General features: G+C 51.8%; 6 protein-coding genes and 2 non-coding genes across 8 annotated transcripts, besides 7 other annotated features; 2 read left to right on the forward strand and 6 right to left on the reverse strand.

The window, feature by feature from the left end:
• Position 1: 1 nt before the first annotated feature.
• Positions 2 to 27: a microsatellite.
• Positions 28 to 460: 433 nt separating this feature from the next.
• PVX_000685 (hypothetical protein, conserved) lies at positions 461 to 2,351 on the forward strand (the record flags this gene model as incomplete). The annotated part of the gene is made up of 1 exon (XM_024731215.1): positions 461 to 2,351. One exon carries the CDS (start codon positions 461 to 463, stop codon positions 2,330 to 2,332), a length of 1,872 nt encoding a protein of 623 aa, XP_024586935.1. The 3' UTR covers positions 2,333 to 2,351.
• A 176-nt stretch (positions 2,352 to 2,527) lies between these two features.
• PVX_000680 (RNA helicase, putative) lies at positions 2,528 to 6,097 on the reverse strand (the record flags this gene model as incomplete). Its single annotated transcript, XM_024731216.1, has 1 exon — positions 2,528 to 6,097. The coding sequence occupies one exon, from the start codon at positions 6,095 to 6,097 to the stop codon at positions 2,528 to 2,530; it is 3,570 nt and encodes a 1,189-aa protein (XP_024586934.1).
• A 646-nt stretch (positions 6,098 to 6,743) lies between these two features.
• On the forward strand, positions 6,744 to 6,815 carry PVX_000678. The gene has a single exon. It is a non-coding gene; the product is annotated as a tRNA-Ala (tRNA).
• Positions 6,816 to 6,903: 88 nt separating this feature from the next.
• Positions 6,904 to 6,933: a microsatellite.
• Positions 6,934 to 7,524: 591 nt separating this feature from the next.
• Positions 7,525 to 7,596, reverse strand: PVX_000677. The gene has a single exon. It is a non-coding gene; the product is annotated as a tRNA-Glu (tRNA).
• A 94-nt stretch (positions 7,597 to 7,690) lies between these two features.
• On the reverse strand, positions 7,691 to 8,638 carry PVX_000675 (hypothetical protein). Its single transcript, XM_024731217.1, has one exon. The coding sequence runs from the start codon at positions 8,484 to 8,486 to the stop codon at positions 7,989 to 7,991; it is 498 nt and encodes a 165-aa protein (XP_024586933.1). The 5' UTR covers positions 8,487 to 8,638; the 3' UTR covers positions 7,691 to 7,988.
• Positions 8,639 to 9,183: 545 nt separating this feature from the next.
• Positions 9,184 to 9,215: a microsatellite.
• Positions 9,216 to 9,328: 113 nt separating this feature from the next.
• Positions 9,329 to 9,389: a microsatellite.
• Positions 9,390 to 9,430: 41 nt separating this feature from the next.
• Positions 9,431 to 13,996, reverse strand: PVX_000670 (hypothetical protein, conserved; the record flags this gene model as incomplete). The annotated part of the gene is made up of 2 exons (XM_024731218.1): positions 9,431 to 10,346; positions 10,569 to 13,996. 2 exons carry the CDS (start codon positions 13,994 to 13,996, stop codon positions 9,431 to 9,433), a joined length of 4,344 nt encoding a protein of 1,447 aa, XP_024586932.1.
• Positions 13,997 to 14,983: 987 nt separating this feature from the next.
• Positions 14,984 to 15,015: a microsatellite.
• A 256-nt stretch (positions 15,016 to 15,271) lies between these two features.
• PVX_000665 (hypothetical protein) lies at positions 15,272 to 16,583 on the reverse strand (the record flags this gene model as incomplete). Its single annotated transcript, XM_024731219.1, has 2 exons — positions 15,272 to 16,307; positions 16,459 to 16,583. 2 exons carry the CDS (start codon positions 16,581 to 16,583, stop codon positions 15,272 to 15,274), a joined length of 1,161 nt encoding a protein of 386 aa, XP_024586931.1.
• Positions 16,584 to 16,837: 254 nt separating this feature from the next.
• Positions 16,838 to 16,864: a microsatellite.
• Positions 16,865 to 16,890: a microsatellite.
• A 999-nt stretch (positions 16,891 to 17,889) lies between these two features.
• On the reverse strand, positions 17,890 to 23,175 carry PVX_000660 (hypothetical protein; the record flags this gene model as incomplete). Its single annotated transcript, XM_024731220.1, has 1 exon — positions 17,890 to 23,175. The coding sequence occupies one exon, from the start codon at positions 23,173 to 23,175 to the stop codon at positions 17,890 to 17,892; it is 5,286 nt and encodes a 1,761-aa protein (XP_024586930.1).
• Between the last annotated feature and the right edge of the window lie 917 nt (positions 23,176 to 24,092).

A 24,092-nucleotide genomic window follows, 5' to 3' on the forward strand; every position in this document is an offset into this window, starting at 1 on the left:
AGGAAACCCCCAGTTGTCAACCATGCAGGGAAAAAAAAAAAAAAAAAAAAAAAAAACTCTGAAGGGGGATGCTCACCTTGTGGAGAATCTCAATGAATTCAAAGGGGAATTCTTTACTCTTTTTTTTCCCCCCTTTTTGAAGTCCTCCTTTTTAGATCCACTGTGGCGCACACACGCGCAAGGCGTTGCTGGCCTATGGCATGGGTCTCAACACACAGGGTGAGCATACACCGGACGGGGGCACAGTTGTCACATTTTTATGCTCAATGTGGAAGTTGATTTGTCCGTATTGAGGGAAAATCTTTTTTTTTTTTCCCTTTTTTTGCTACACCTCCCTGTGGACAGCTTGTTGTGTGGCCTGGGTGGAGGGACTCCTCACCATTAGCATGGCGGAGTCATCCAGGGATACTCTCACAAAAGGGTGCCCACTGCCACGCGCACGGGACGGAGGAAGGCCGAAATGAGCGACTTTCCGAACGGGGGGGAGGTGAAAGAGGGCAACCAGGAAGGCTACAAATCAGATGGGAGAAGTTCCCAGCAAGGCTACCGCTCACCGGGGAGTGGCGCCCTGCTCGACGTGAACACCCAAAACAGCGTGGTCCAGTGCGACATGCTGTCGTCCATGCACGAGGGAGCGAAAAAAAAGTTGAGGAAGCTGCTCCGAGACGACGACAACCGAGTGCACGATGAAGAGGTAGGAATAAACATACATATAAAAAACATTTGGATCTGCATCAACCTAATGTGCACCTTCACCATCAACGATTTGATTCTCATCTCAAGGTCCTTCAAAAACACAGAAATTATTTACGACGATGTCCTGTTGAGTGGAAAGGAGGAGGAGTCCATCTTCAAGGATGGACGAGGCAAAAGAAAAAACAGCTTGTTCATATATTTTCAGAATTATAAAATCAGGAAGAACGTGGTGAAAATATTTTTGCAAAATCCCCATGCTGTTTGCTTCATACACAAAAACGGGTCGGTGCATGTCCACGGGGCATTGACCTTGAGGAGAGGCTTGCTCATTTTGATTAAGGTCATTAAGAGGTTGAAATATAAAACCTTTTGGACGTATCTAAGTGGCTCTGCTAGGGGTGTACATCCCCAGGGGGGGGACCTTCACGTGGAAGGATCACCAGCTGCAGCGGGTGTGCCACCTTGTGATGACCAGAGTGTGCACCCGCATGAGGGGGGGTCCATTTCGGGGGAGTCCACTCCTGCGAATAGCATTGCCGAGGGAGTCACCCCTGAGCAGAGCATTATCCTCAGGGCTGCTTCCCCCGATGGGGGCCCCCCAAAAAAGGACAAGGCAAAGCTCTCCCAAACGATTCGCTTCTGCGAAACGGTCATTGAAGAATTGAGAGGCAAAATTAAAAAGTATGGGCAAGCCCCGTCACTTCCAGAAGAGAGACTTTGTGGGGGGGGCGGAAAAAAGGAAGTTCCATCCCAAAGTAGTAAGTATTACCCATCGGGGGGGTGCAAAGGGCGGACTTCTAACCCCCCCCACGAGGAAGTTCCTCCCCAATTGGGGCACGAACAAATGGGTGTCCATTTAAATGGGGGAAAACCTCCCATTCAGGTGGAGTTAAATAGAGGGGTGTTAAACGTGCACTCCCCTAGAGGGTCCTCCTCAGAGGAATACCAAAGCGGAGGCAATGACAAAATTGCAAATGTATCCGAGTCGCCGCCTCCCCAGTTGCATGACCACACAGGGGAGTCCTCCAAATTGACCCATCCAAATAATTCCCCAACGCATTTCAAACCGAGTAACGCGGAAGCGGATTGTAAAAGTAATTTTTCGGACAAAAAAGAAAATGACCGATCGGTTGAGAGGGAGGAGCACGGAGAGGTGGGTCCCTTCTCCAACCAATTTGACCAAGCAACCCTGCACAGCAAAAAGTGCATATACCAATTTGACACATACCGGAGGTGGAAGTACATCACGCGGAATGACATCACATTCGACATGGACCGCTTCAACATCAAGCAGCTGGTCTCCGTTTTTAATGTTAAGTTGAGACATTTTGACATTTCCAAAATTTACAAGTATAAAGAATTTAAGAACATCCTTACAGACATTAACAACATTATATACATCCGAATTGACCATTCTCTTTTGTGTAAGCTAATTCGGCAGGGCAGTTTGGATCCCGTTGTGCAAAATAATTTCGCAAAAGGGGGTCGGCCGAATGCTCATCCCCCCGTCAGGACGGTCCTCCTGTTCAGCTCGGGCAACGTCGTCCTTTACGCCTGCAAGAGTCGCCGCGAGGTGCTCTGCGTGTCCAGGTTTATCGTGAACGCGCTGCGCCGCAACAACAATATAGCAATGTGAGGCTGCATTGGGGAGCGGCACAGCTAGCTAAAAAGTTTACCTGAACAGGGAAAAAAAAAAAAAAAAAAAAAAAAAAAAAAAAAAAAATATAGCTAAAATGGCGAGCTGTTCCCAAATGGGGTGCTCCCACCGAATTGTCGCACACAGGTGACATACCGCAAACAAATCGCAAGGGAGATACCCCCCTCGCGGGGATCAGGACAAATACGTGCGAAGGGGGAAATACAGGGGGTGCCTCTCGTAATCCCCACTTTCGCGTCTCTTCGCCTTTCCGTCCAAGTTGCCCTCCCCCCGTTCTGTGTCAAATGGGGGGTCCTCCGGAGAGGGTGACGCTCCACCTGACCGACCACATAGGCTGCCCTTCCGCCAAAGCTCATTCATCTGGGACTTGTACCCCTTGTAAGATGGCAGCGCGGACATGAGCGCACTCCTCGGGGTGGCATTGAACTTTACGAACAGGTCAGGCGCATTCAAAATTTGAAGCCTCGCAGCCATCGATTTGGTTACATAAAAATTATCGAAATAGCCAAAGGAGTAAATCATACTTTTAATTAAACTTGGCACTTGCCATTTTTCGTACTTGAGCGATTTGTTTTGCTGACAGTAGAAGCCGAGGAGCGATCTGTACATCAGCTCGCAGGAGCAGAGCAGGTGCTGGTGCTTGTGCCATTCGATGTGTCTCAGCGGGGGGGGGTCACAGGCCCAGTGATCCTTTCCCTCACGTGCGAAATTTTTCTCATGGGAGTGATTTCCCCCCGGTTCGTCACCCACATCATCGGCGTTGCCCCCATCCTCAACTGATTGCCCCGTTACGCGCTGGTCACCCTCGGCACACCCACTTGGCACAGTAACCCCCCTGCGCTTATACTTCAGCAAGGCGTCCAGCAGAGGGTTATCCCTATATATGTCTCTCAAGTACCTCTTACTAATGCAGCTAACCATAATGCTGTTTTTGTAAAGAGTAAACAAATAATGCCCCTCTAACTCGTTTAACAAGAGCAGGCTCCGCCCCTTCGTATTTCTCGCTGTGGCGAGATTGGTCCTCAAAACGTATTCATCAACGGTGGTACACACCCCCACCTGTATTACCAAGTCTACCTCATCTACTTCGATTCCTTGGCACAACAGGGAGGAAGCAAATAACACTTGTTTGGTCTTCCCCTCCGAATTGTTAAATCTGTTTAGTGTGTACATTTTTTTATCTGCACTTAATTTGGAGTGCAAACAGGAGAGTAAAACATCTTTTAGCAGTTCGTACTCCCGTTGGTGCTTATCATCAACGGGGTTACTCTTGCTCTCTTCACTGTTTGATTTGTCTCTTTTAGAGTGGGGGCCCTCCACACTGAGCGAACTATCCGCTGCGTTATCCCCTAGCTCGGTGGAGCCATTCCCACCTTTGAACCCTTCCGCTCCTGCGCTGCGCCCTTCTGGAGGGGCCACAACAAAGGGGGTGGAGGAGACTGAGAAGGTGACGCGATCCCTATCGTAGTGGTGGCAGCTGCTGTTAGAGGCATTGTCCGTATTGGTGTACTCCCCTTGGTAGTATCCGTTGTTATGGCCCTTCATATTGGCGCACCCCCCCTGGGCCCGCCGCTTCCCATGCAGGTAGAGCAAACACAGGTAGCCCTTAAAAATGTAGTGCTTAAAAATGACGTAAAAAAACTGGATCATTTTTACAGTGGGCATGAAGAGGACAATCTTTACGCGCTCTCTTGAGAGGAGCTCCCTGCACAGAATGTTGAAGACTATTAAGGCAAGTTTGTCCGACTCGTATATTAAGTACTCCTGCGTTAGGAGTATATGCGTGGGGATGTTTCTCCCATTGTTCTGTTCATAACTGGCGTGCGTGCGGCTGATCTGTGTGTAGTTATTGTAATCGCTGTGGCTTAGGGTGAGTTTCTGTTTTCGCCCATCCAGGGGTTCCTCCCCCTTTATGTCTTCACCCTTTTTGTGTGCATATTCAGGGGGGAGTCTCTCCTCTGCTCGTCCGAGTGGCCCCTTCCGATTTGTCCGCTCATCTGCAGTGTTACCTTTCCAGGGAGTGTGTATTAAGCTGCGAGTTGGTCCTTCCACATTGTTCTTTATCCCTTCTGTCGGGGGATTTGGCTCCCCCACGATGTACGCATCGAATGCATTAACGTGGTCGTAAAACGTCTTGGCGTCTTTGCAGTACCAAAGCTTCTCCAGCTGGGTGCAGTTCAGTATGTTGTTTCTGTGAAGGGAGAGGAGCTGGGCGTTCAGTCGGTGGTACAGTTGGAAGGGGGGGTTGGCCCGATTGGGCAGAGTTAAAAGGCCGCCCCGTTCGTCACTCCCACCTGCTTTGCATTGGCGCTGTGGGTCGGTGCCCCCCCAAGTGGCAGCCGCAAACGTGTCATCATCATACACACAGTTGTGCACGAAATTTAGGTAGACATAATTGAGGCGCAAAAATCTGAAGGCCAAGTGCTTTAAAATATTATTAACATGACAGGTTAGTAAAACGGTTTGGTGGCCCTTGGGCAGCACATCCTTGATGGTTAAAACGTTGTGCAAAAAATTTGAATTTAGCAGGAAGTACGCTTCGTCAACGATAATCGTGTCGCATAAAAAAAACATGTCCTTAAAGGAGGCGGCAAATTTCATATGATTGGTGAAAGCAGCTGGAGTGCTCACAATGATGTGTGGTTTTTTTTTTTTTAGCTCGTCAATTTCACCTTGCATGTTCATATTTTTTTTTCCGTGCATGTAGTGACATATGATGCCGTACGGATGGTACATGAGTAATTTTTTTACAACTGCATAGGACTGTTCGACGAGAATTCTGTTCGGACAGACAATCAGCGCGAGCACGTATCTTTCCTTCAAGTGGGGAAAGTCCCTTTTGAGTTTCCCCAGCTGTGCAATTATTTTGTGGGCAAGTGGGAGGCAGTACGACAGCGTCTTCCCTGTGCCTTTAACGGAGTGAATTAAAATGTCATAATTTTTTACAAACAGGGGAAATAAACAGTACTGAACGGTTGTCAAGTACTCCACGTGGAAGTTCCTCTGTAAACTTAATTTTATGTACGAGTCCATGTCCAGCTGGTTAACTTCTTTAAATTGCAATAGGGACGATGCGTTTTTCTTCTCCTTCTCTTTCACATTTTTGTTTCCCCCCCCGGGGGATATTTTCCCTTTTTGCACACATGCTTCGCCGTTTTCACCGTCTTCTCCCCCCTCCATCACGTCGGACAGGTGTGGCAAAAAGTAGGGGGAATAATCGTCACCCTGGTCATCGCGCAGTTTGCCATCCCCACAGATAGACACTCCCCCGATTGTCCGCACGTTTGATCGGGCCCCTTCAAGCTGCTTCACCTTGCGGGCCAACTTTTCCTGCACCCCTTCAAGCTGCTCCACCTTGCGGGCCAACTTTTCCTGCACCCCCTCGAGTGACCCGCGGCAGAGGAAGAAGTCAAACAGGTGGTACGGCACATATTCCCTGTTGGACGACGTCAGTATGTTCAGCTCGGATCGAACCTTTTTAAATGATCTCTCGCAGAACTTGCGCAAGTCCTCTGCGTTGTCGTACACGATTTTGTCTCCGTTGGTGAACTCGCGCAGGTGGGACTCCCCGCAGGGGTGGGCAGCGGTCGATTGGTCAGCCACCGATTGAACATCCCTCGATTGTGAAACCTCTCCGTGAGAAACCGCCAACTGGTCGCCTCCCCCGCTGCACACTAGCCTCGCGGCGGCGGTCACCCTGCTAACAATGGCTCGCCCCCGGGACGCATGCTTCAGAAGCACCATTTAGGGAAGCAACCGGAGGGCGCGTTTCAACCAGCCTACTTGTGTGCACCTACCTTCGGAGTTGTCACATTTGGAGGGGCTTAACGAAGCGGCAACCGGGGGAACCGCTAACGTAGAAGGGGTGGAAAGGTGGACCCTCCACATATACCCCTCAAGACGTCTCTCTTCCAACGGAATGGATACGGGGTGACATGGCAAGCTGACAAAGTGGGTCCCCAATCAGGGTCACGTCTCTACATGTGGAAGTGCCGTTGGTCTTTATATCTGCACACTAGTTCGTTTCGCCCTGTGGCCCCCTTTCCCCACTCGGCAAATTTGGCCTTACGAAAAAAAAACGCGAAAAAAGGGGAGGAAAAAAATTGGGAAAAAAAAGTCCGACGTGAGAAGCACGGAGAAGTTGCCTTCCTCATTTTTCACAGAGGAGTAAAAAAAAAAAAAAATTTCACTCCCGCGCGCTCCTCCTTAGCAAATTTTTACATCTCCAAAAATTAACTGCAACATTTTTACGTCGTTTCTGCAACGTTTTTTTTTTTTTTAAGCACTTCTCGAGATGCCAACGCTAAAACGCGTTGTTAACTTCTCCCCGATTGGCAACATCAAAGGGAGAAACGCCTTGCAGGGGGCCACGCCCAAACAATCGCAACTATGCTGAAATAGCACAATAAATAATTATAAGGGCAGGTGGTGTAGTGGTATCACGCTTGATTTGCATTCAAGAGGTCCGGGGTTCAATTCCCCGTCTGTCCATTTTTTTCGAAAAAAAAGGGAAAAAAAAAGCAAACATATTGGCATAAAATAATGTATATAATAATAATAATTGCGTATAATGTATGTATTTTTTTTTTTTTTTTTTTTTCTTCCTTTTGGAACTGCAACTATAGCGAGGTTATTTTTTCGTAACTTCGCGGAGGGGCCAGAATGACGCTACCGCGGGGGGATGTTACCTTTTACGGCAAGTGAATTTTTAAGAAGGCAATTTGGTTAAAAAATTTGGCGTGATATATAGCCGCGTTAAAATGTCATCACGTATGAAAAGTGGTTGGGTAGGTCTTTATTTTTATGGCAATCAGGAGTTGCAGTTTTGGCTTTCTCCCTTCTGTCAGCAATCATTTTGGGAAAAAGGCCAAATTGGGTTTCACCCCCAGGCGTGGTTTTTACTGCTCTGTTGCGCCAAAAAATTACCTACATATATATATATATATAATATGCCTACTGGGAAGTGTTCACCGGGGGGAATTCGTTTTAATCGCGGCTGTGGTTGCTTCTTGGCAGCGACTCTGTTAACGCAAAGGGGCAAAATGAAGAGCTACTCGGTCAAAATGGAATGAAAAAATATAATTTGGCTTCTTAAAACTAAAAAGTAATAGAAGTTAACGTAGCCTTTTTTTATACATTCTTTCCTTTTTTCCGTCCGCATTTATTAAAAAATATTTTCTTATTTTTCTGCTTGTTGCGTTTCCCACGCCGGGAATTGAACCCGGGCCTTTCGGGTGAGAGCCGAATATCCTAGCCACTAGACCACGTGGGATATAAGAGAATGCCGCAATGGGGCATGCATCCTTCCCGTAAGAAAGAGGCAGCCAAAGGGGGAGCGACATTGGGCAGCTAAGCTAGCCCCTCTTCAACGCTTCTTAGGAAGGCAAGTCCCATTCGGGGCAAGTTCATTAAAGTTCATTTTGTTTAAAAAAAAGGGAGGAAGAAAAAAAGGGACAAAGTGGCGAAGTGGCAAAGTGTCATACAGTTTCCCCGCTTTGGGAGGTGGCACAAAGTGGTTGGCCTAACAAACAGCGCCTGCTACATTTTGCTAACACTGCTTCAGCGACGCGCTGGTAAAAGGGAGGACAAGGGAAGCCGCATTCCTCTGCCGCATTCCTCCGCCGCAATCCCCCTTTTAAGTAAATAACACCCTGTTGACTTCCCTCCTCACGTCGTTTACATTATTTTTATAATTGTTCCCCTGGGAGAAGTACCTAATGTTAACTCTTCGCTTCTCCATGGCACCTTTCGCAGTAGCATCCACGTTGATGAAGCCATCGTCAGCACTTTCGCCACGGCCAACCCTTTCGCCATGGCCATGGCGCCCCCCTTCTACATTCCCACGCGGGGCCACCAAGCTGAGCACTTTCAAATAGTGTATATACTTTGCCACGTCGTCCAGTAGGTTCCTTTCCCGTTTGATGGCCTGACCGACGCTAACCGAGTTTAGGACATCCCTGATGCGTTCCTCCGTTGTGTTGCTGGCAGCTACTTGGTTCGCTCCCTCGTTAGGCTCTTCACATTTTGCCACCCCTCCTGCAGTTAGTAGCACCAGCAGGAGGAGCAGCAGAAGCGGTAGGGGAGGTAACCGAGGTAGCGGCGTGGGTCCTGCGCCAGTTCGTATCCTTCTCATTTTGGGGAGGGTAACAAATACGGATGAGGGGGGAGGTGATTTCCACACGGCCTGCAAAAGTTAACTCTTCGTGATGGTAAGCGGTTAAGACTTGGGGGAGGTGGCAACACGAGCATGTACATGCATTTCTACATGGCCAGATATATTTACGCACATTTGTGAGGACTTCCCTTTGAGCACCCCGGGGGGGAGGCATAATCTCCCATGGGTGAGCGCGCCCCAAGGGTGGTCCCCGCGGAAGGGTGTATATACAACACAAACACAGTGGGGGGTGCCCTACGCATATTTGCAAGGAAAAAAAAAAAACGCTATTTTGTCGCGCTGCTATACGGAGTAGCCATTTAAAGAAGGGGCACCTCCGCTTGGTTGACCCAGACGGGTGGACATGTGTTTATGAGCACTCCTATGGGTCTGCTATTGGCCCACCATGCGGTTAGCGTAGCCACAAATTGATAGTCCTCCACGTGGGGCATTATCCTTAAAAAACAATTTTTTTTTTTTAAAGTTCACTTGAGTGGCCCCCCATCGGCAAACGCACATCCGTCTGATTGCGTCTTCAAATGGGAGCAATGCGTCAAATGAGTCAAATGAGCAGAGTAAGAAAAAAAAAAAAAAAATGTGGTAAACAAAAAAGGGGAAGACGGGGGACCCACACAGGGTTGCATCCCCGGGGGGTAGAGACAAAAAAGGAAAAACAAACAATTCCTTGGATGCAAAAAAGTTATATTTTTTTTTTTTTTTTTTTTTTTTTTTTTTTTACCAGTGAGGGTAGGGAGTAGCACCCCGTCGGTATGACGCAGCTGCGTACTTCGCAAGACAGGCGGCTGGTTGCTACGTGGAGGATCGGAGGGGTGGGAAGGAAAAGGGTAACCCTAACTTAACCTACGCTTCACCTAACATAACCCTAACCCTAACCTACGCTTAACATAACCCCTCCCCAATGGTCAGCTAAAATACAAACTGCAGAAGAGACACCTCAAAGCTCTCGTGTTTATTTCTTTGTACCGCTCGTCAAGGCACAGCTTTAAAATGTAGGAGTAGTAGGCGTTTAGCTTGGCTTGATTTTCGCGTCCCCGCTCTGAGAGGTGGCTACGTTTGGGACCCCCGCCTGTGTTCGAGCGAGATGCCCCCTCTTTCCTGCCCCCCAGGAGGAGCATTTCCTTGACCCTCTTGAGGCTGTACAGCGCGCCCAGGTCGTCCTGCGCGAGTTGGCGGTCCTGCTGCGCCATGTAGGCCGCCAAGCTATCAGCTGAATCGTCCGCTAGGTTGCCAGCTGAATCGCTGACCACTCCACCTCCTTCTACACGGTTGGGGGCGGGCCCCCCCGACCGACTGAAGGACAGGAAGGCGTCGTAGCTGCACAGCCAGGGGTTACGAAAGAATATCAACTCCCTGCTCTTCCTCACTTTATATTTCACGTAGAGGGCAAAGATGGCCTCCAGGCTGTCCAAAAGGGTCGTGAGGCCATTCAGCATGGGCACGATGATGTTGAAGAAGGTTTCGTGGAAGTGGGCGTTTGCTCTGAGGTAGGCGGCCAGTTCCTCCTCCACGTGCTCGATTCTCGCGCTTATGTGGATGTCCCGCAGGGCCTCCGCGAGGCTGTTCGGTTGGCGGGTTGGCAGCCCATTTGGTTGGCGGTTTGGTTGGCAGTTCCGAAGCCCATTAGGTTCGCAGTTTGGCTGCCCGTTTGACCGCCCCTTCCGATGGCTGCTAGCACCTGCGCTTACCGGTCCACCCCCCCGCGGGGCATCTTCAAAGGAGCAGCGGAACACCTGCTCGAGGCTATGCACCTTCAACCGGCAGATGTTCCTCTGTGAGCTGCTCACTACTTTGCGGACGACGTCGCGCACGTTTTCGCTTCTGCGGCTTTGCAAGAGGGGAGCGGCAGCGTGGAGGTGTCCCAGGTGTCCCCCTGAATGGTGTGGCTCCTCTGAAAGGTGTAACCCCTCTGAAAGGTGTGACCCCCCTGAGTGGTCTGTCCCCCCTGAGTGGTCTGTCCCCTCTGAGTGGAGTGTCCCCCCTTCGCGGCGCTCCCTCTCCCCGGAGGAAACGCCCACCTCGCCGCTACTCTCCTTGGCGTACCTCAAAACGACTTTGTTAACGTTTCTGAGGAAGCAGTGCAAAAGGTAGTCACGCCCGCTGAGGTCCCTGCCAAATGGAGGGACGGACATGGGGAGGAAAAAGATGAGGACGTAGAAGCAAAAGGTGTTGATTCTACGTACGTTCTTCTGAGCCACCTTGAAGCTCCTGCTCCGTTTGACAGTCTTAATTATTTTTTTTTTTTGCCTTTCATCAAGGGGGTGTTTGGTGAGGTGCCGGTAAATGCGAGAGAGGAGAGAGTGGCATCTTTTCAACACGCGAATGGTTGTTTTTCTGCGGAGGCGTCTGGTTAGGAAGCGGATCGTCTTACTCCAGTTGGCCTCCTTCAAACGGGATAGGGACATACGCCACAGGGTTACTAACAGATCGGTCAACATTAAAAAGTACATCGGGTAGGTGACGTCAGTGCGAAACCCTTTCTGCGTAATGACGTTTTCCTTCTTCTTTAAAAAATCGTTCACAAAATTGTGTGCGTTCGTCAAGTCATTCACAATTCTATTTTTTTTAATTACATATCTGTTCATATTTTCCAAATAATTGCTGTTGAAGAAGAAGCGGCTTACGTCCATTTGGTATATTTCGTCCATGTGTGTGTAGACGTAATCGCTATAATCGTACATTTCGTCGAAGCCTCTTTTGTTCATTTTTTTGGCTCTTCGGAGGTACGTGTGGAAGGTGAGGAGATTCACTTTTCCGTGGAGGGAGTCGTCCCCTAGGTAGTTAGAAGCACCACGGTGGGTTGCGTCGCTTACCTCACTTATGGGCCTTCCATCGGTTTGCTTCTCCCCCCTGTATGCCGCCAACACAGGGAGGGCCTCCAAATAGTTCCTACTCATCAGCACGTGGTATATCCCTTCGCAGAGCTGCATAGTGGGGGGATCTGCCCATCCTGGGGTGATCCTCAAACTGGGGCTCTCCTGGGGGTCCTCTTCTTTCACCCCACCTGCGTCATCTTCCGTTTCAGTCGATCTGTTTCTCCAAGGGGGGTGTGCCACCTGTAGGGCATCCACATAAGTGCGGCTAGCATTCCCGTGAACCGCATCACAGGGGGAGTCTTCCCTTCGATTTGCAGTTACGTCCTCGTCAGATGAGTCCTCCCCCTTCCTGCGCGACTCGCTCAAGTGGTCAAAGTGGACGTACACATCGTCGAGGAGTTTCTCCTCAGGTGGGTCGTTAGAAACACCTTCATGTGTAGATTTCTCAGCCGCTTCTACCATAGCTCCCATGGCTGCACTGAGGGGGTGGCCCATTTGGAGTGCCCCTGGAGGGTGCCCTTCAAACTGTAGGCAGTTCATACCCCCGTTTGGGCCCCCCTGCTGAATCCCCAGGACGCCATCCTCGTGCTGATTCGTCCCAATTATATCTTTGCTTATGCTAACTATCTCATCAATGATGTCTAGGAAGGAGCTGCCCTCGTCTTCCATCGGCGCCGCCTCCTCCACCATCCGCTGCTCGGTTATGTAGCGGTAGGTCAGCGCGGGGTCCTCCTCCTCTTCCGCGTTTGCGTTTGCGGTTGCTTTCTCTTTGCCACCTATTTGATGGGGCGTCGCTGCGAAGAGCCCCACATGAGACCCCTCCTTGGGGGCTCCTTCTTCACTGCTGACCACCCCCTTGGAAACGTCTTCAACCCAGTCGGGGCTCCCCCTCCGCGGTGCTCCCACCTCCTCATCGTGCTCGAAATTGAAAAAGTCGTGTTTTCCCCACAGGGGGCTTTTGCCTCCCTCCGTTTTAGCCTCTCCCATCAGATGGAAGCAATCCATGTGGTTCCCTTCCTCCAGGGAGAGCCACCCCACACTGGGTTCTCCACGAGGGGGGGTCCCCTTCCCTATCAACCCCATCTCCGAGGTTGGACCATCACTGAGGTTTATCAATTCGTCGTGTAATTTTATTTCTTCAGTTGGGGGGTTCTTCATCATGTGACTGTTCGGTGGGGTGCTTCCCCCTCTTTTGCTATCGACCACGTGGAAAGGATCCCCCGTGAGGGACTTGCCCCACTGGTGAGGATGCAGATGCGGATGCGGATGAGGGTTGTTCACCGGGTTGTCTCTCCCCATCAGCTCCTCATCTGCGGCGGTGTCTCCGTTGACGCCACAAACAGGGGAGCCCCCCCCGGTGTGGAACCCTCCTCCGTTTGCTTCCCCCCCAGGGGAGTAGTCACCATCCAGGGGGAACAAATTACTGCGGAGCTGTCCCTCTGCTTGGGCATTTACCTGAACATCTCGTGTCATCCCCTCTGCCTGCCCACCTCCCCGCATCGCACTCCAGCTGGTTAACTCACCAAACGGATTTTCACTCCCAAGGGGGGCCACACCACCCGTGTGGAAGTCCCCCATTCGGATGGGGTCCTTCTCGTTTGAAAGGCTTCCCCCCATGGAGGAGTGCTCCTCAAAAAAGGGGACCCCCTCTGGGAAGTTCCCTCCTCCAATGAGGTTTAAAAATGGGTCCTCCGTTCGTTCTACCTGCACAGTGGCCTCATCCCATTTGAGAAAGTCCCATTGGGGGTGAAGACCCTCGTTCGGGGATGGTTCCCCCTTTGACGTTTCTCCCTCCTCTTTTGGTATGCTCGCGTGTAAATCAATCAGTGTGCAATCGTGTCGATCCCAATTGAGCGGCATCACTTTGGCTCCACCCAGGGAGGGTTCTACCTTCTCGCGGTTGCTCTGCTGAGGTTCTATGTTAAGGAGGTTACCCCCATTGCTGTTCCGACGAAATGGATTGTCAACGTGGGTCCCCTCATTTGCCATTTGACTAGACAGAGAGGCAAACGCTTCGTAAAAGAGGGTCTCCTTTGATGGGCTCACAAAACCGTTTTGGGTTGCTTCCCCCGTTGGGTTGTGTTCCCTCACCAAATGGACTGCCCCTCCCATGTGTGATTGCCTTCCTTTCGGTTGTTCGGATGTTTCTCCTTTGGTGGGGCTGGAAGAGGCGTCCTTCTTCTCTCCACCGTTGTGATGCCTCAAGTGACTACCCCGCCTTGGCATCTTCCCTTTGGAATGGCCAACCATTTCACCTTCTCGATCGTTCGCTTCCTTCGCGAGAGATTCAGACGGATCATCGACGTGCTGCAAAGCTTCCCAATCTGGAGTGACCTCACCACGCTGCCGAAATGAGCGATCCTCCCTTTCGCTTCTTCTTCTTTCTACATCTGCGGAGTGGGCACCAGTGTACTCTCCAAAATGGGGGAAGTGATTGAAAGGGGATGAAAGTTCCTTTTCCTTATTTGTTCTTTTAGCCCTCTCTTCGGGCGACACCTTTTTGTGAGTCTTTTGGGGCGCCACTACAGCTGCCTCGCTTAGCGGAGCACCCTCCACGTCTTGTATACCCTTATAACATTTCTTTTGATCCCCCCCATCGACAGGGCTCCCATCCGCACTGGAGAAGATGTGATACAAGGTCTTTATATTTTCCATGCTGACTCCTGCTGATCCTTTTCTGTTAACTTTGGTGATCTCTCCGCGGTGGTTCCTCGCCCCCACTGTCCCCCCCTGTTCTCGCTGCTTTGAGCGACTGGTCATCCTCCCACCGAGTCACCCCTCACCGAGTCACCCCTCACCGAGTCACCCCTCACCGTGTCACCCCTCACCGAGTCACCCCTCACCGAGTCACCCCTCACCGAGTCACCCCTTTTTTTCTGTAGTGAACCCACGAACAGGAGCAATTTGTGGGGCCTTCCAAAGGGGCTATCACATTTTCCGCTATATGGGGGTACAAAAAAAGGGGGGGGGGGAATAAAACTTCGCTTTTCGTTCCCCTCCAGAGTAACCTTGTCTTTCTCGTTTCGTTTGCACAACTTACGTGGGGCACTCCTTCGTGTTGGTGTGCTTTGTGCGTGGTTGACCCTCGTTGCGGCCCTTGTGAGAGCTGGGTTCGTCACCAAAGGGGTGCTTCTTCACAATTTGGCTATCTAACCATCTGGGCATCGCCTAACCTGGCCTATCTTGGCTCCATACGATTGGCAACCGTGCCACACATAGTGCGCACTGTGGAGTGCTCCCCGTCGGTCGCTCTGTTGAAGTGCCCCCTTGGATATACGGCCAAACGGGTTTCTCCAAAGCGCGGGAGCGAACTTGACACGTTTGCCCCGTTCAGTGGTGAACTTCCCACCAGAGGAAACGACCAGCTGGGCAATTGTGCATTCGAGTTGCGCGCACGCGAAGAGGGCCGCCTACCCACCCGATCGCATCGCGCAATTTTACACAGCAGAGGGGAAGCACACAAATTGATATGTTGCGAAATGACTGGAGATAATGCGAGGTGTACCTTTGACGCGCTTCCCCCTGGGGGTAGCCCCGCATTTGAAAGCAACCATTTTGGTGACCGCGAACATCGCGGTGACGATTTTGCTTTTCACGTGGAGGTGGAACTGCCCGTGTAGAGCTGCTGAACGGAGCAACTACACGAGCGCGCTTTGGAGGTGCGGAAATGTTAAAAAAAAAAAAAATAAAATGAAATGAAATATAAGCGAAGGTACATACACATGCGGGATAGGAAGAGGTACCCCCCTTTACACATGTTTGTCGTGACCCCTTCTTTTAAGCCGCACGAGAGGTGCATATGCCTACAGGAGGGGAGCAAACGGGTGGAGGGGAGAGAATGGACAGCCGAGGCTGCATCTGGGCAGTTCACTTGGCTGGTCGCTCCGCCGCTCCACCGCTCCACCGCTCCACCGCTCCACCGCTTCATCACTACACCGCTGCGCCGCGAATGGCCAGAATCTCCCGCGTGATGTTCTCCTTGATGTTGTCCGGGTACTTCCTGGCGAGCGACATCAGCTGTGTGAGGTGGTCCTCCCCATCGAAGTGGTCCTCCCCATCGAAGTGGTCCTCCTCATCGAAGTGGTCCTCCTCGCCAGCTTTGCAGTCGCCAACGTTGCAGTCGCCGCCAGCTCCGCCGCTGCTCCCGGAGGCCTTCTTAAAGGACCCCCGGTTGGCGTGAATCCAATTGAAGTTCATCCGTCGATCCCGGTGGGCGAACTTATATGCCCCGATGACCGTTTTGCGGATGTCATTTTTGCTAATGTTGCTGAATAGGAGGCGCTTCATATTTTTGAGGATGCCTGCGTACTGCCGCTTGCCGTGGATGAAGAGGAGGGTGTGCGCGTAGAAGAGGCAGTCCCTGTCGGTGATGTGCAGCAGCGCCTCGCGCGGGAAGTCGCGGTCAGCGGAAGGTTGGGCGGTAGGAAGGGCGGCAGGCTGGTCGGCATGCGGCTGGTCTCCTTTTGGCTGGTCTCCTTTTGGCTGGTCTCCTTTTGGCTGGTCTCCTTTTGGCTGGTCTCCTTTTGGCTGGTCTCCTTTTGGCTGGTCTCCTTTTGGCTGGTCTCCTTTTGGCTGCTCCCCATGTGGCTGCTCCCCATTGAGCCGCTCCACCCCCGCGTAGACGTGCCTCCACTTGGTGCGGTACTCCAAAAACAAGTGCAGGACGTGGAGGAGGAACAAATCCAAGTCGTCGTTGCTCAGCTTTATCTTAACGTAATGGATGAGCTCTTCAAAAAAGTGGAAGCTCCTTTCTAAGAGCAGACAGAAGAGACAAGCCAGGCAGTACGTGAAGGTGTATTCCCATTGAAAGACATTAATAACATTGTCTGCCTGGTTATACATTTTCTTATAAATTAAAATGTGTACGCAAAGGGAGATCTCCACACGTTTGCAGTTGAGCATATTCACGGGGTAGCCCAGCTGGGCGTTCAGCAGCGTCTGCTGTAGGGTTATGAGGTCCAGGCATCTGTGGTGGGAGCAAAATGGGGGAGAGTCGTGAGGAGGGTGCGTCTAATGTGTGCGACTGTTGAATGGGCATATGTATTTTTGGTTTCCCCCTTCGCTGAGAAGGTGACTCTCCTTCCGTGGGGACGTGCCCACTTGTGGAGGGAACTCACTTATGTATCGTGTCGATGGAGAGTTGGTACCCCTGCCTCTTCTGCGTCTCTCCAAAAAGGATGTTAAAATTGCTGGGGCGGTAAATTTTGCTGCTCCTTCTGCGAGGACGCTTGTGGTTCGGCATGATAAGCGGTTCGTGGGGCAGTTGCCGTGTGCAGGTCGGTTCCGTCTTGGAGCTACCACAGGGGGGGGAGAAGTTGAAGAGGGAGGGGTGAAACGGGGCACCATTCAAAAGGGCGTTAAACAGGCCACTAAAAAGACCGCTAAAAAGGCCGCTAAAAAGACCGCTAAAAAGGGGTGCTAAAAAAAATACCCCTTAAATGTGTTGGCGATCAGGGTGAGGTTCACCAGGGCGCTGTTCAGGTAGCCATTTTGCGCGTCCCTACGGGGAGGACCGTTTGAAAAGGTACATATGTATGTATATATATATATATTTTTTTTTTTTTTTTTTTTTTTTTTTCCTGCTATTCCCACATAAGTGGTTAGCTCTTCCCATCGGAATGGAACCTCTAAGGGGACACCCAACGAATAATTTTGTGTTCCCCCCTTTCGCGTCTGCTTCCATTACGTGTCTTGCTCGATGGAGTAGTTGTGCACGCAGAGTATGACCGCGTTGAGGTAGTCTCCGGAAAAGACCTGCGAAGTGTTGTGCAGGGCAAAATGGTTTACACCTCTATGTGGGGGGACTTTCGGGGGAGAGACAGACGATTGCAAATTTGAGAGGTGATGCGTCCACCTACCAGGTAGTTATACAGCAGGGCGTACATCTTGCGCTGCAGCAAGTGGCACTTTATTTCCTGAGGGGGGGAGAAGTAAATGGGAGGTTGGTTTGTCTCTGGTCGGGGGGGTGAAAACGCACAGCGTTCAAGCGCAACCGAGTATTGGAAGCACAACCGCATTTTTGAAGCACAACGGGGCGGGCGACTTACGCGCTGGAAGCGAGGGTCCTCGAGGCGAGACACGTTTTGGAAGGCCTTGTAAATGTAGTTGTGCCTGCACGCCCTCTTGATGAGGCGGCCGAACTGTTCACTGGAGGCGCCCTGCAGGGGGTGGACAGCGCAGCGGCGGTGAGGTTTTGCGGTTTTGCAGTGTTGCCATTGCTCAGTTTTGCACTGTTGCGGTTGCACACAGCAGGCAAGGTCCTCCTTCGGGGAGCACCTTCTTGCGAATGATCCTGAAGCAGTCCGTGGCCAAGTCGCCCTTGACGCAGACGCTGAGCAGGGTGTCCGGCGAAAAGTAGCTCCTCAGGGCGGCCAGGCGGCCGCGGTCGCCCTTGGCGCGGTTGTAGCTTGGCAGCCTCGGGCACCTGCGGTAAAGCGGTGAAGAGGTAAAGCGGTAAAGAGGTATGCGGCAAAGAGGTATGCGGCAAAGAGGCGAACGCAGCAAAGAGGCGAACGCGGCGAACGTGCTGAACGCCACCGCGGCTGCACTCACCGAGAGCCGTGGGGCAACAGCAGAGACGTGGCGAAGAGGAGGTTCCTCGCCTTCCCCGCACGGGCGCCGCCATCCACCCGTCCATCACATGTCGAGAGAGCCATATGTGCGCACACCTCGTGGAAGCTCTCCCTAAAGTACTGAGGGGACAAAGCTAAGTTGCTGCACGGATGGGCATAGCAAAGGGGGTATGTACAGGGGTCACCCATGTTATAGAAGAAACGCTCATAATGATTGGCCAGCTGAACGGATGCGAAGTACTCGAACGTATTTCTTTGCAAAGACTCGTTGTAAATCATTTTTATAAATTCTTGGAAGGCTTCCAATTTGTAGGCGAACAGGTTGATGCTTCGATTTGCTCTCTTCTGTTTTAAATAATTTGAAAATGTGAAGGTCTTCTGAGTGTTCCTTAGTTGGTCCGCTCGCGAGAGGTCGGCCCTCCTCGTCATGTTTGCCCCCCCACTGGAGAGTCTCCTCCTTGTTGTATTTCCCCAATGGGTTGTCCCCCGTTTGAGGCCTCCTCCTGCTGACTGTGGTCCACCTCTTAGACGGAGTGGTCTCCCCTCCGCTGGATGCACCCCTTTGCGAATCACCACATAGGGGTTATGCACACGACCCATCACGTAGAGAAGGAGCTCCTTCTGCGTGAGGGCGCTGACGGACGGAATCTCTCGGCAGTCCCCTCCAAAGTGCACATCATTGTGGTAGCCGTAGAGGTAGGCGAAGGCTACGCCGGTGAGGAGGTGCCTTCTCACGTAGATTGAGGCGGACGGGGAGTAAAGGCCATTCACAGAGGAGCTGAAGGCGCCATTCATAGAGACGTTGAAGGTGCCATTCACAGAGACGTTGAAGGCGCCACCCCAGAGTAAGTCCACCCAGTTCAGTCTGCAAGAAGGAAGGAGGTTGCCACTCCGGTTGGGAACAACTCCCTGGTGGGTAGACGCCCCATCATCGCTTCTTACAAGGTGGTAGGTAATTGAGGGGTCTTCTACCCCCTTTGGGAGTGAATCCCTTTTTTTTGGCTCCAGCCGGATGTGCCCCAAATAGGTGCAGCCCTTCCAGGGGTGGCTCCCCCCTCCAGAGTTCACTTGAAGGACCATTTTGTGAAGCACCCCTGGGCGATGTCTCGAGGCAGGCATATCAATTCTGCTACATCTCCTCATCAGTTTATAAGCTGGCCAGTGGTTTACCCCCACGTGAGTGCTCACCCTCCCCAGGACTTTGGCCCCCTTATGCACATTCACATTGGCAAAGAAGGTGATGAGCTCTCTATATTTCTTGCAAACATTGCTGGAGCAGTGGTACGTGCAGGTGAAGGAGAAGAACAGGTTCAGAGACACGTAGAGGTCCATGCCGCACTTGTAGAGTAGCGCCACGTGGAAGGCGAGCACGCTGAAGTGGAGTCGCTGCAGTTTAAGCGGTAGGTCCGATCCGCCCACGGCGTTCGCTCCGCTGCGATTCTCTCTGCTTCGTTTCATGGCACCCCTTTGAGGTAGGCCTCTCCCTTGACCTGCTCCCAACTCGCCAGCCACAACCCCTGCCGCATCCACGAACTGCCTATACACACACGTTGAGTGGGCGCACCTGTAGACGTAATAGTTGTGCACCCTCCGCAAAGGAAGCTCTTCTTTGGGGAGCCCTCCTCTGGGGAGGCCCCCCTCGCTGCATCGAAGGAGCGACACGATATTTTTCACCGCTTTGTATTTGCTGCCTCTCCGTTTTGCACTATCCAGGGGAAAGAACAAAGTGGGTTCTGCTAACAAGCCAAAGGAATTCACCTGGTAGATGTAGCAGGAATGGATTCTATGGATCAGCTGGTTGCACAAGTTAAAGTTCTTCACCCTCAGCAAATCAATCATCTCCTTAAGATTCAACTTAATGACCTTCTTCAGGTTCACTCGGAACCGAAGGGACGTCTGCACATATATCAGCTGGGGCAGCAGGAAGCACAGAAGGTTGCTTCCTCTTCTCAACTCCCCATAGCTTTCGTAAAAGAAGAAACAGACTTTGTAGAAGGTGTATATGAGGATGCTCAGGCTGATTGGGGGGTTCCCTCCACTGCTCTGGGGGTATCTCTGTGCTGGTGGTGACTCCGATTGGACTATCTTATAATGCCTGACGTACGCGCTATTGGCGCTCCTCCCCTTTGTCTTAACCCCGTTCGCATTGAGGCGCTTGTGGAAGAACTGGCCGAACAGACTGAACTTCTTCTTGAGCTTCCCACGTGGCGGCGGTTCCTTCTGCGTCTTCCCCTTTGAGGGGCGGTTCATTGGGGGCAGCCGCTTCAGCTTTGCGCAGCCTACCGCGAAGCGGTTGGGGAAGCGCTCGCCCAATCGGTCAATCACCTGACCGCTCACCTGACCGCTAACCAGACCGCTCACCCGACCGCTCACCCCATCGCACACCCTATCGAAGAGCACCTGCGTGACGCGCAGAAACGTCTCGTACACCTGCTGCGCAGTGCCTTCTCCGCGGACCAAGCCAGCCAGCTCCAAAACGGAAAGGCACTTCGTCAAACTGTAGGGGAGGGCGTTCTCTCGGTGAGTCCCCCCAGGGCAGTGTTTCCTCCTCGTCGGGCCCTCCTTCGAAAGGGACTCCTTGGGTGAAACACGTCTGGAAAAATCCAGATGGATGTTCAAAAAGGCGTGACGAAAGAGAGTGTGCAGGCGAGGTCTGTACAGGTCCTTCCTCAGGATGAATCTAACGAGCTCTGTCTTATCTCTCCAGAGAAGGGAAGAAATAAGGTCCCTCATTTTGATTCTACCGATTGAGTGCAAGCACAACGAGGGGGAAACGAGGGCCAACAGGTATAGCTTCTTCACGAAGGGGGTCTCAAAATGGCGAAGAACGAAGGAGAAAAGGTCTTTCAAGTTATGGCTGTCTAGATCGTGCAGCACACTGCTTAGTAAAGCTTTGACTTCCCTTTCCCCCTTTAGATTCTTCAAAAAGGAAATGATTTTTTTCTTCTTCTTCGGGTTGTTGCTCCGCCAGAGATGCACAATGTAAGCTGCTTTGCATCTCCTCTCCAGTTTGAGTAGGGTCTCCCTTTTGGAGACGCTGGTGATTGGACCCAACTTGTAATTGAGGAGGAAGGGGGCATGCTTGAATAGCCTATTTTGCAGGATGAACTGCAACACGGCTTGCTCCCCCATTGGCTCGGCCAGAATCGCTTTGAGGGTCCTCACCCAGAGGCCGCTTTTCGTTGTGGAGCGGTGGGATGGCTCAGGGGGGGACCCATTGTGGGGAAGTCCTCCAGAGTGGGGAAGCCCCCCATTGGGGAGGCTTACCTCCTCATTAAGAACCCGCTGCACCTTCCTCACCACCTGGATCGCCCTCACGTACACACCTAACTTGGCCACATTCCCACGCAGGGTGCTTGGCAGTCTCCCAAATGAGGAGAAGTCTACCTCGTCAGAGCTGCGGAGGGAATACTCCAAGACTGCCTGGCCTTCCCTTCGAAATGCTTGGCACCTCTGATAGCTGGTGTCCACGATTAGGATCACCTCTTGCAAAGTCATCCTACTGAGTGTATGGCCATCCTGCATAAATAAATTTACAATTACGTCGAGAAGACTCTCCAGAGGGGTTGTCTCCCTGAGGAGGTACGCCAGCAGTTCTTCCTTCCTGGGAAAGCTCCGAGGTGCACTAACTTTGTTCCTTTTTGATTTAAACGGATCATTGAGTGCTTCCTCGGTGGAGGCACTATATGCTTTTCCCAAAAGGGGGGAGTAAAACCTGTTTAGCTTCTTCGTGAGGGGATTCATGTTTACCCCCCCCTTGGGTGCCTTCACCAACTGGTACAGATGCAGGCAGTCTACGTTGTGCTGGCTGTCGAAGATGGCCGAGTAGAGGAGGCACTTGGTGAATCCGTTCAGGCGTTCCAGGTCGCCGTACTTGAGGCAGTGCAGGTCGATAGCGGTGCCTGCACGGTGAGCGTCACTCACGCGGTTAGCGGTGTCTGCATGGTGAGCATCACCTACGATGTCTGCTTGGCTAACCGCTTTCACACCGCTTACACGGCTAACCGCTTGAAGGAGGCTCCCCGCCGAGGCGCCCCCCTCCCGGTGGAACACCCAGAAGATCCTCTCAACGCAGCTGTACCGCTCCACGATGAGTCGATTCAAAAAGGGGTACTTCGCTGAGAAGGCGTACCCATAGAGGGTGTTAAAAATGAAGGGGAAATAGTCGTCGCATTTTTCCAGGCATAGGAACAGGTCGATCAGCTCATCTTTGTCTTCCGCGCTGGGGTTCTCGTCAGCGGGTTGCTTCGTGGAGATGGAGGAGTGCTGAGCAGCGCTGACGTCAGCGGTTACCTCTGGGGAAACCTCACTGGGGCCACCTCTCCCCGCAGGCGGCGCCACCCCTTCCTGCGTGTCGATCGCGTGCTGGACGTACTTCAAAAGGAGGAGTTTCAACTTGCAGGTTTTTTTCTTCCTTTGCTTTCTCTCTGGGGGGGAGATTCTTCGCTTCAGCTGCTCCAGCTTCCCCACGACATCCGTAAGGAAAAAGAGGAACTCCCCCGTGAGGTGCTTCTCCTCGGGTTGTTCGGCGGGTTTCTCCCCCAGGTAGTTCCGCCCTAAAGGGGGTCTCCTCGGGGCCACACCTACATTGGGGGCATCTGCTCGAAGGAAGGACGGAGTGAAGATCCCCTCCGGGGGGTCCTTCCCCAAACTGGGCGGAACCGCGGGGGATGCATTTTTTAGGCAACACTGCGTGGCCACGTTCTGGACGAGCACCCTGTGGGGGTGAATGAAGAAGAGAGAGCACATCCTCCTGGCACTGGCAAAGGAGTTACACACGAAGAGGGCGAATTTTATGAGTCTCTCCACATCAATCGTTAGAAAGAAAAAGAGGTTGTAGTTCACCCTTTTCTCATAGGCAATTTCATAGGCAATTTCACACGTGGGGAAGTTCTCCTTGGAATGCGAAGCGAACTGGTAGAAGCTCCATCGCGTTGGTCTCTCCATCATGGCGCTATACACATTTTTGATGAGCATATTGGCGTAGAGGAAAAAAAAAAACAAATAATTGATGGTGACTCCTTCATCATTCTCTAGCAACAGGTGGCAGTACTTGTCCAGACATTTGGTCATCTCTTGGTAGCTTACATTTATATATTTTTTTTTTTTCCTTTTTAAATTATTAAATTTGAGGAACATGTCCTTTAGGAAGTGCTTCCTCTTATATAGGTCCACAAAATATTTTTCTATCAACTTAGATTGCACCTTTAGAGAGTTGCTCTTCAGCAGAAGGTACTTGTTTAGCAGCACCGGTTTGGCCATCCGCGGGGGCTTTCTAGGGGGAGCTGCTTCTATTCTTTGCTGCTTCGGGGGGGCTGCTTCTGTTCTTTGCTGCTTCGGCGGGTTTTGGTTCTCTCCATTTTGCTCACCCCAGGAGGGCCCGCTCTTTATGCTTATCAGCACGTGCAGGCGGTCGACGAAGCGGAGCAGGAAGTGGGCGAGGCGCGCGCGGGGGGCGGGTCTTTCGCCGCGGCTCTCTCCATTTGCACCGCTGCGGGTCTCTCCATTAACATCGCCACATGTGTTTCCTTCCACTTCTTGACTCACCCCACCGCTTACCGCGCCCCCCCTGCGTATCTTCCCCCGCACAAAGCGCAGCAGGGCCGCCCCGCCCTCCACCGTGTTCGAGCACGTCACGCACATGTCCAGAAGATTATAAAGAGAGAACAAGTCTGCACCGCGGCTGTTCGGCAAGAGGTACCTGGTCACCTCGTTCCACCGGTATTTCTCATAGTAAAAATGCATCATTTCGAAAAAGGGGGTGAGGGACTTCTCCCGAAGAGTGGTTCCTCCTCTCCTGCGCGATGACACGAGCGGGTGCCCCATGTAGAGGCTCTTAAAGAGCGCGTTCAGTTCGAGGTAGTGCAACAGATTTTGCAGCGATTTTTTGGAGACCTCCTTTTTGTATGTAAAAAATATGAACATGTTCAGGTGGTTGTTCCTCCCGTCTGCAACGTTCCTGTAGAGATACTCCTGCGGGTCGCAGCACATCAGCTCCAGGAAGTGCCTCCCGAAGTCGGCGCTTTGGAGGTCCGCTCTTTTGAGGTCCGCTCTTTTGAGGTCCGCTCTTTTGAGGTCCACTCTTTTGAGGTCAGCTCTTTTGAGGTCAGCTCTTTTAAGGTCCACTTTTTTGAGGTCAGCTCTTTTAAGGTCCACTTTTTTGAGATCAGCTCTTTTGA

Source organism: Plasmodium vivax, chromosome 3, assembly GCF_000002415.2.
Source record: "Plasmodium vivax chromosome 3, whole genome shotgun sequence".
Taxonomy (NCBI): Eukaryota; Apicomplexa; class Aconoidasida; order Haemosporida; family Plasmodiidae; genus Plasmodium; species Plasmodium vivax.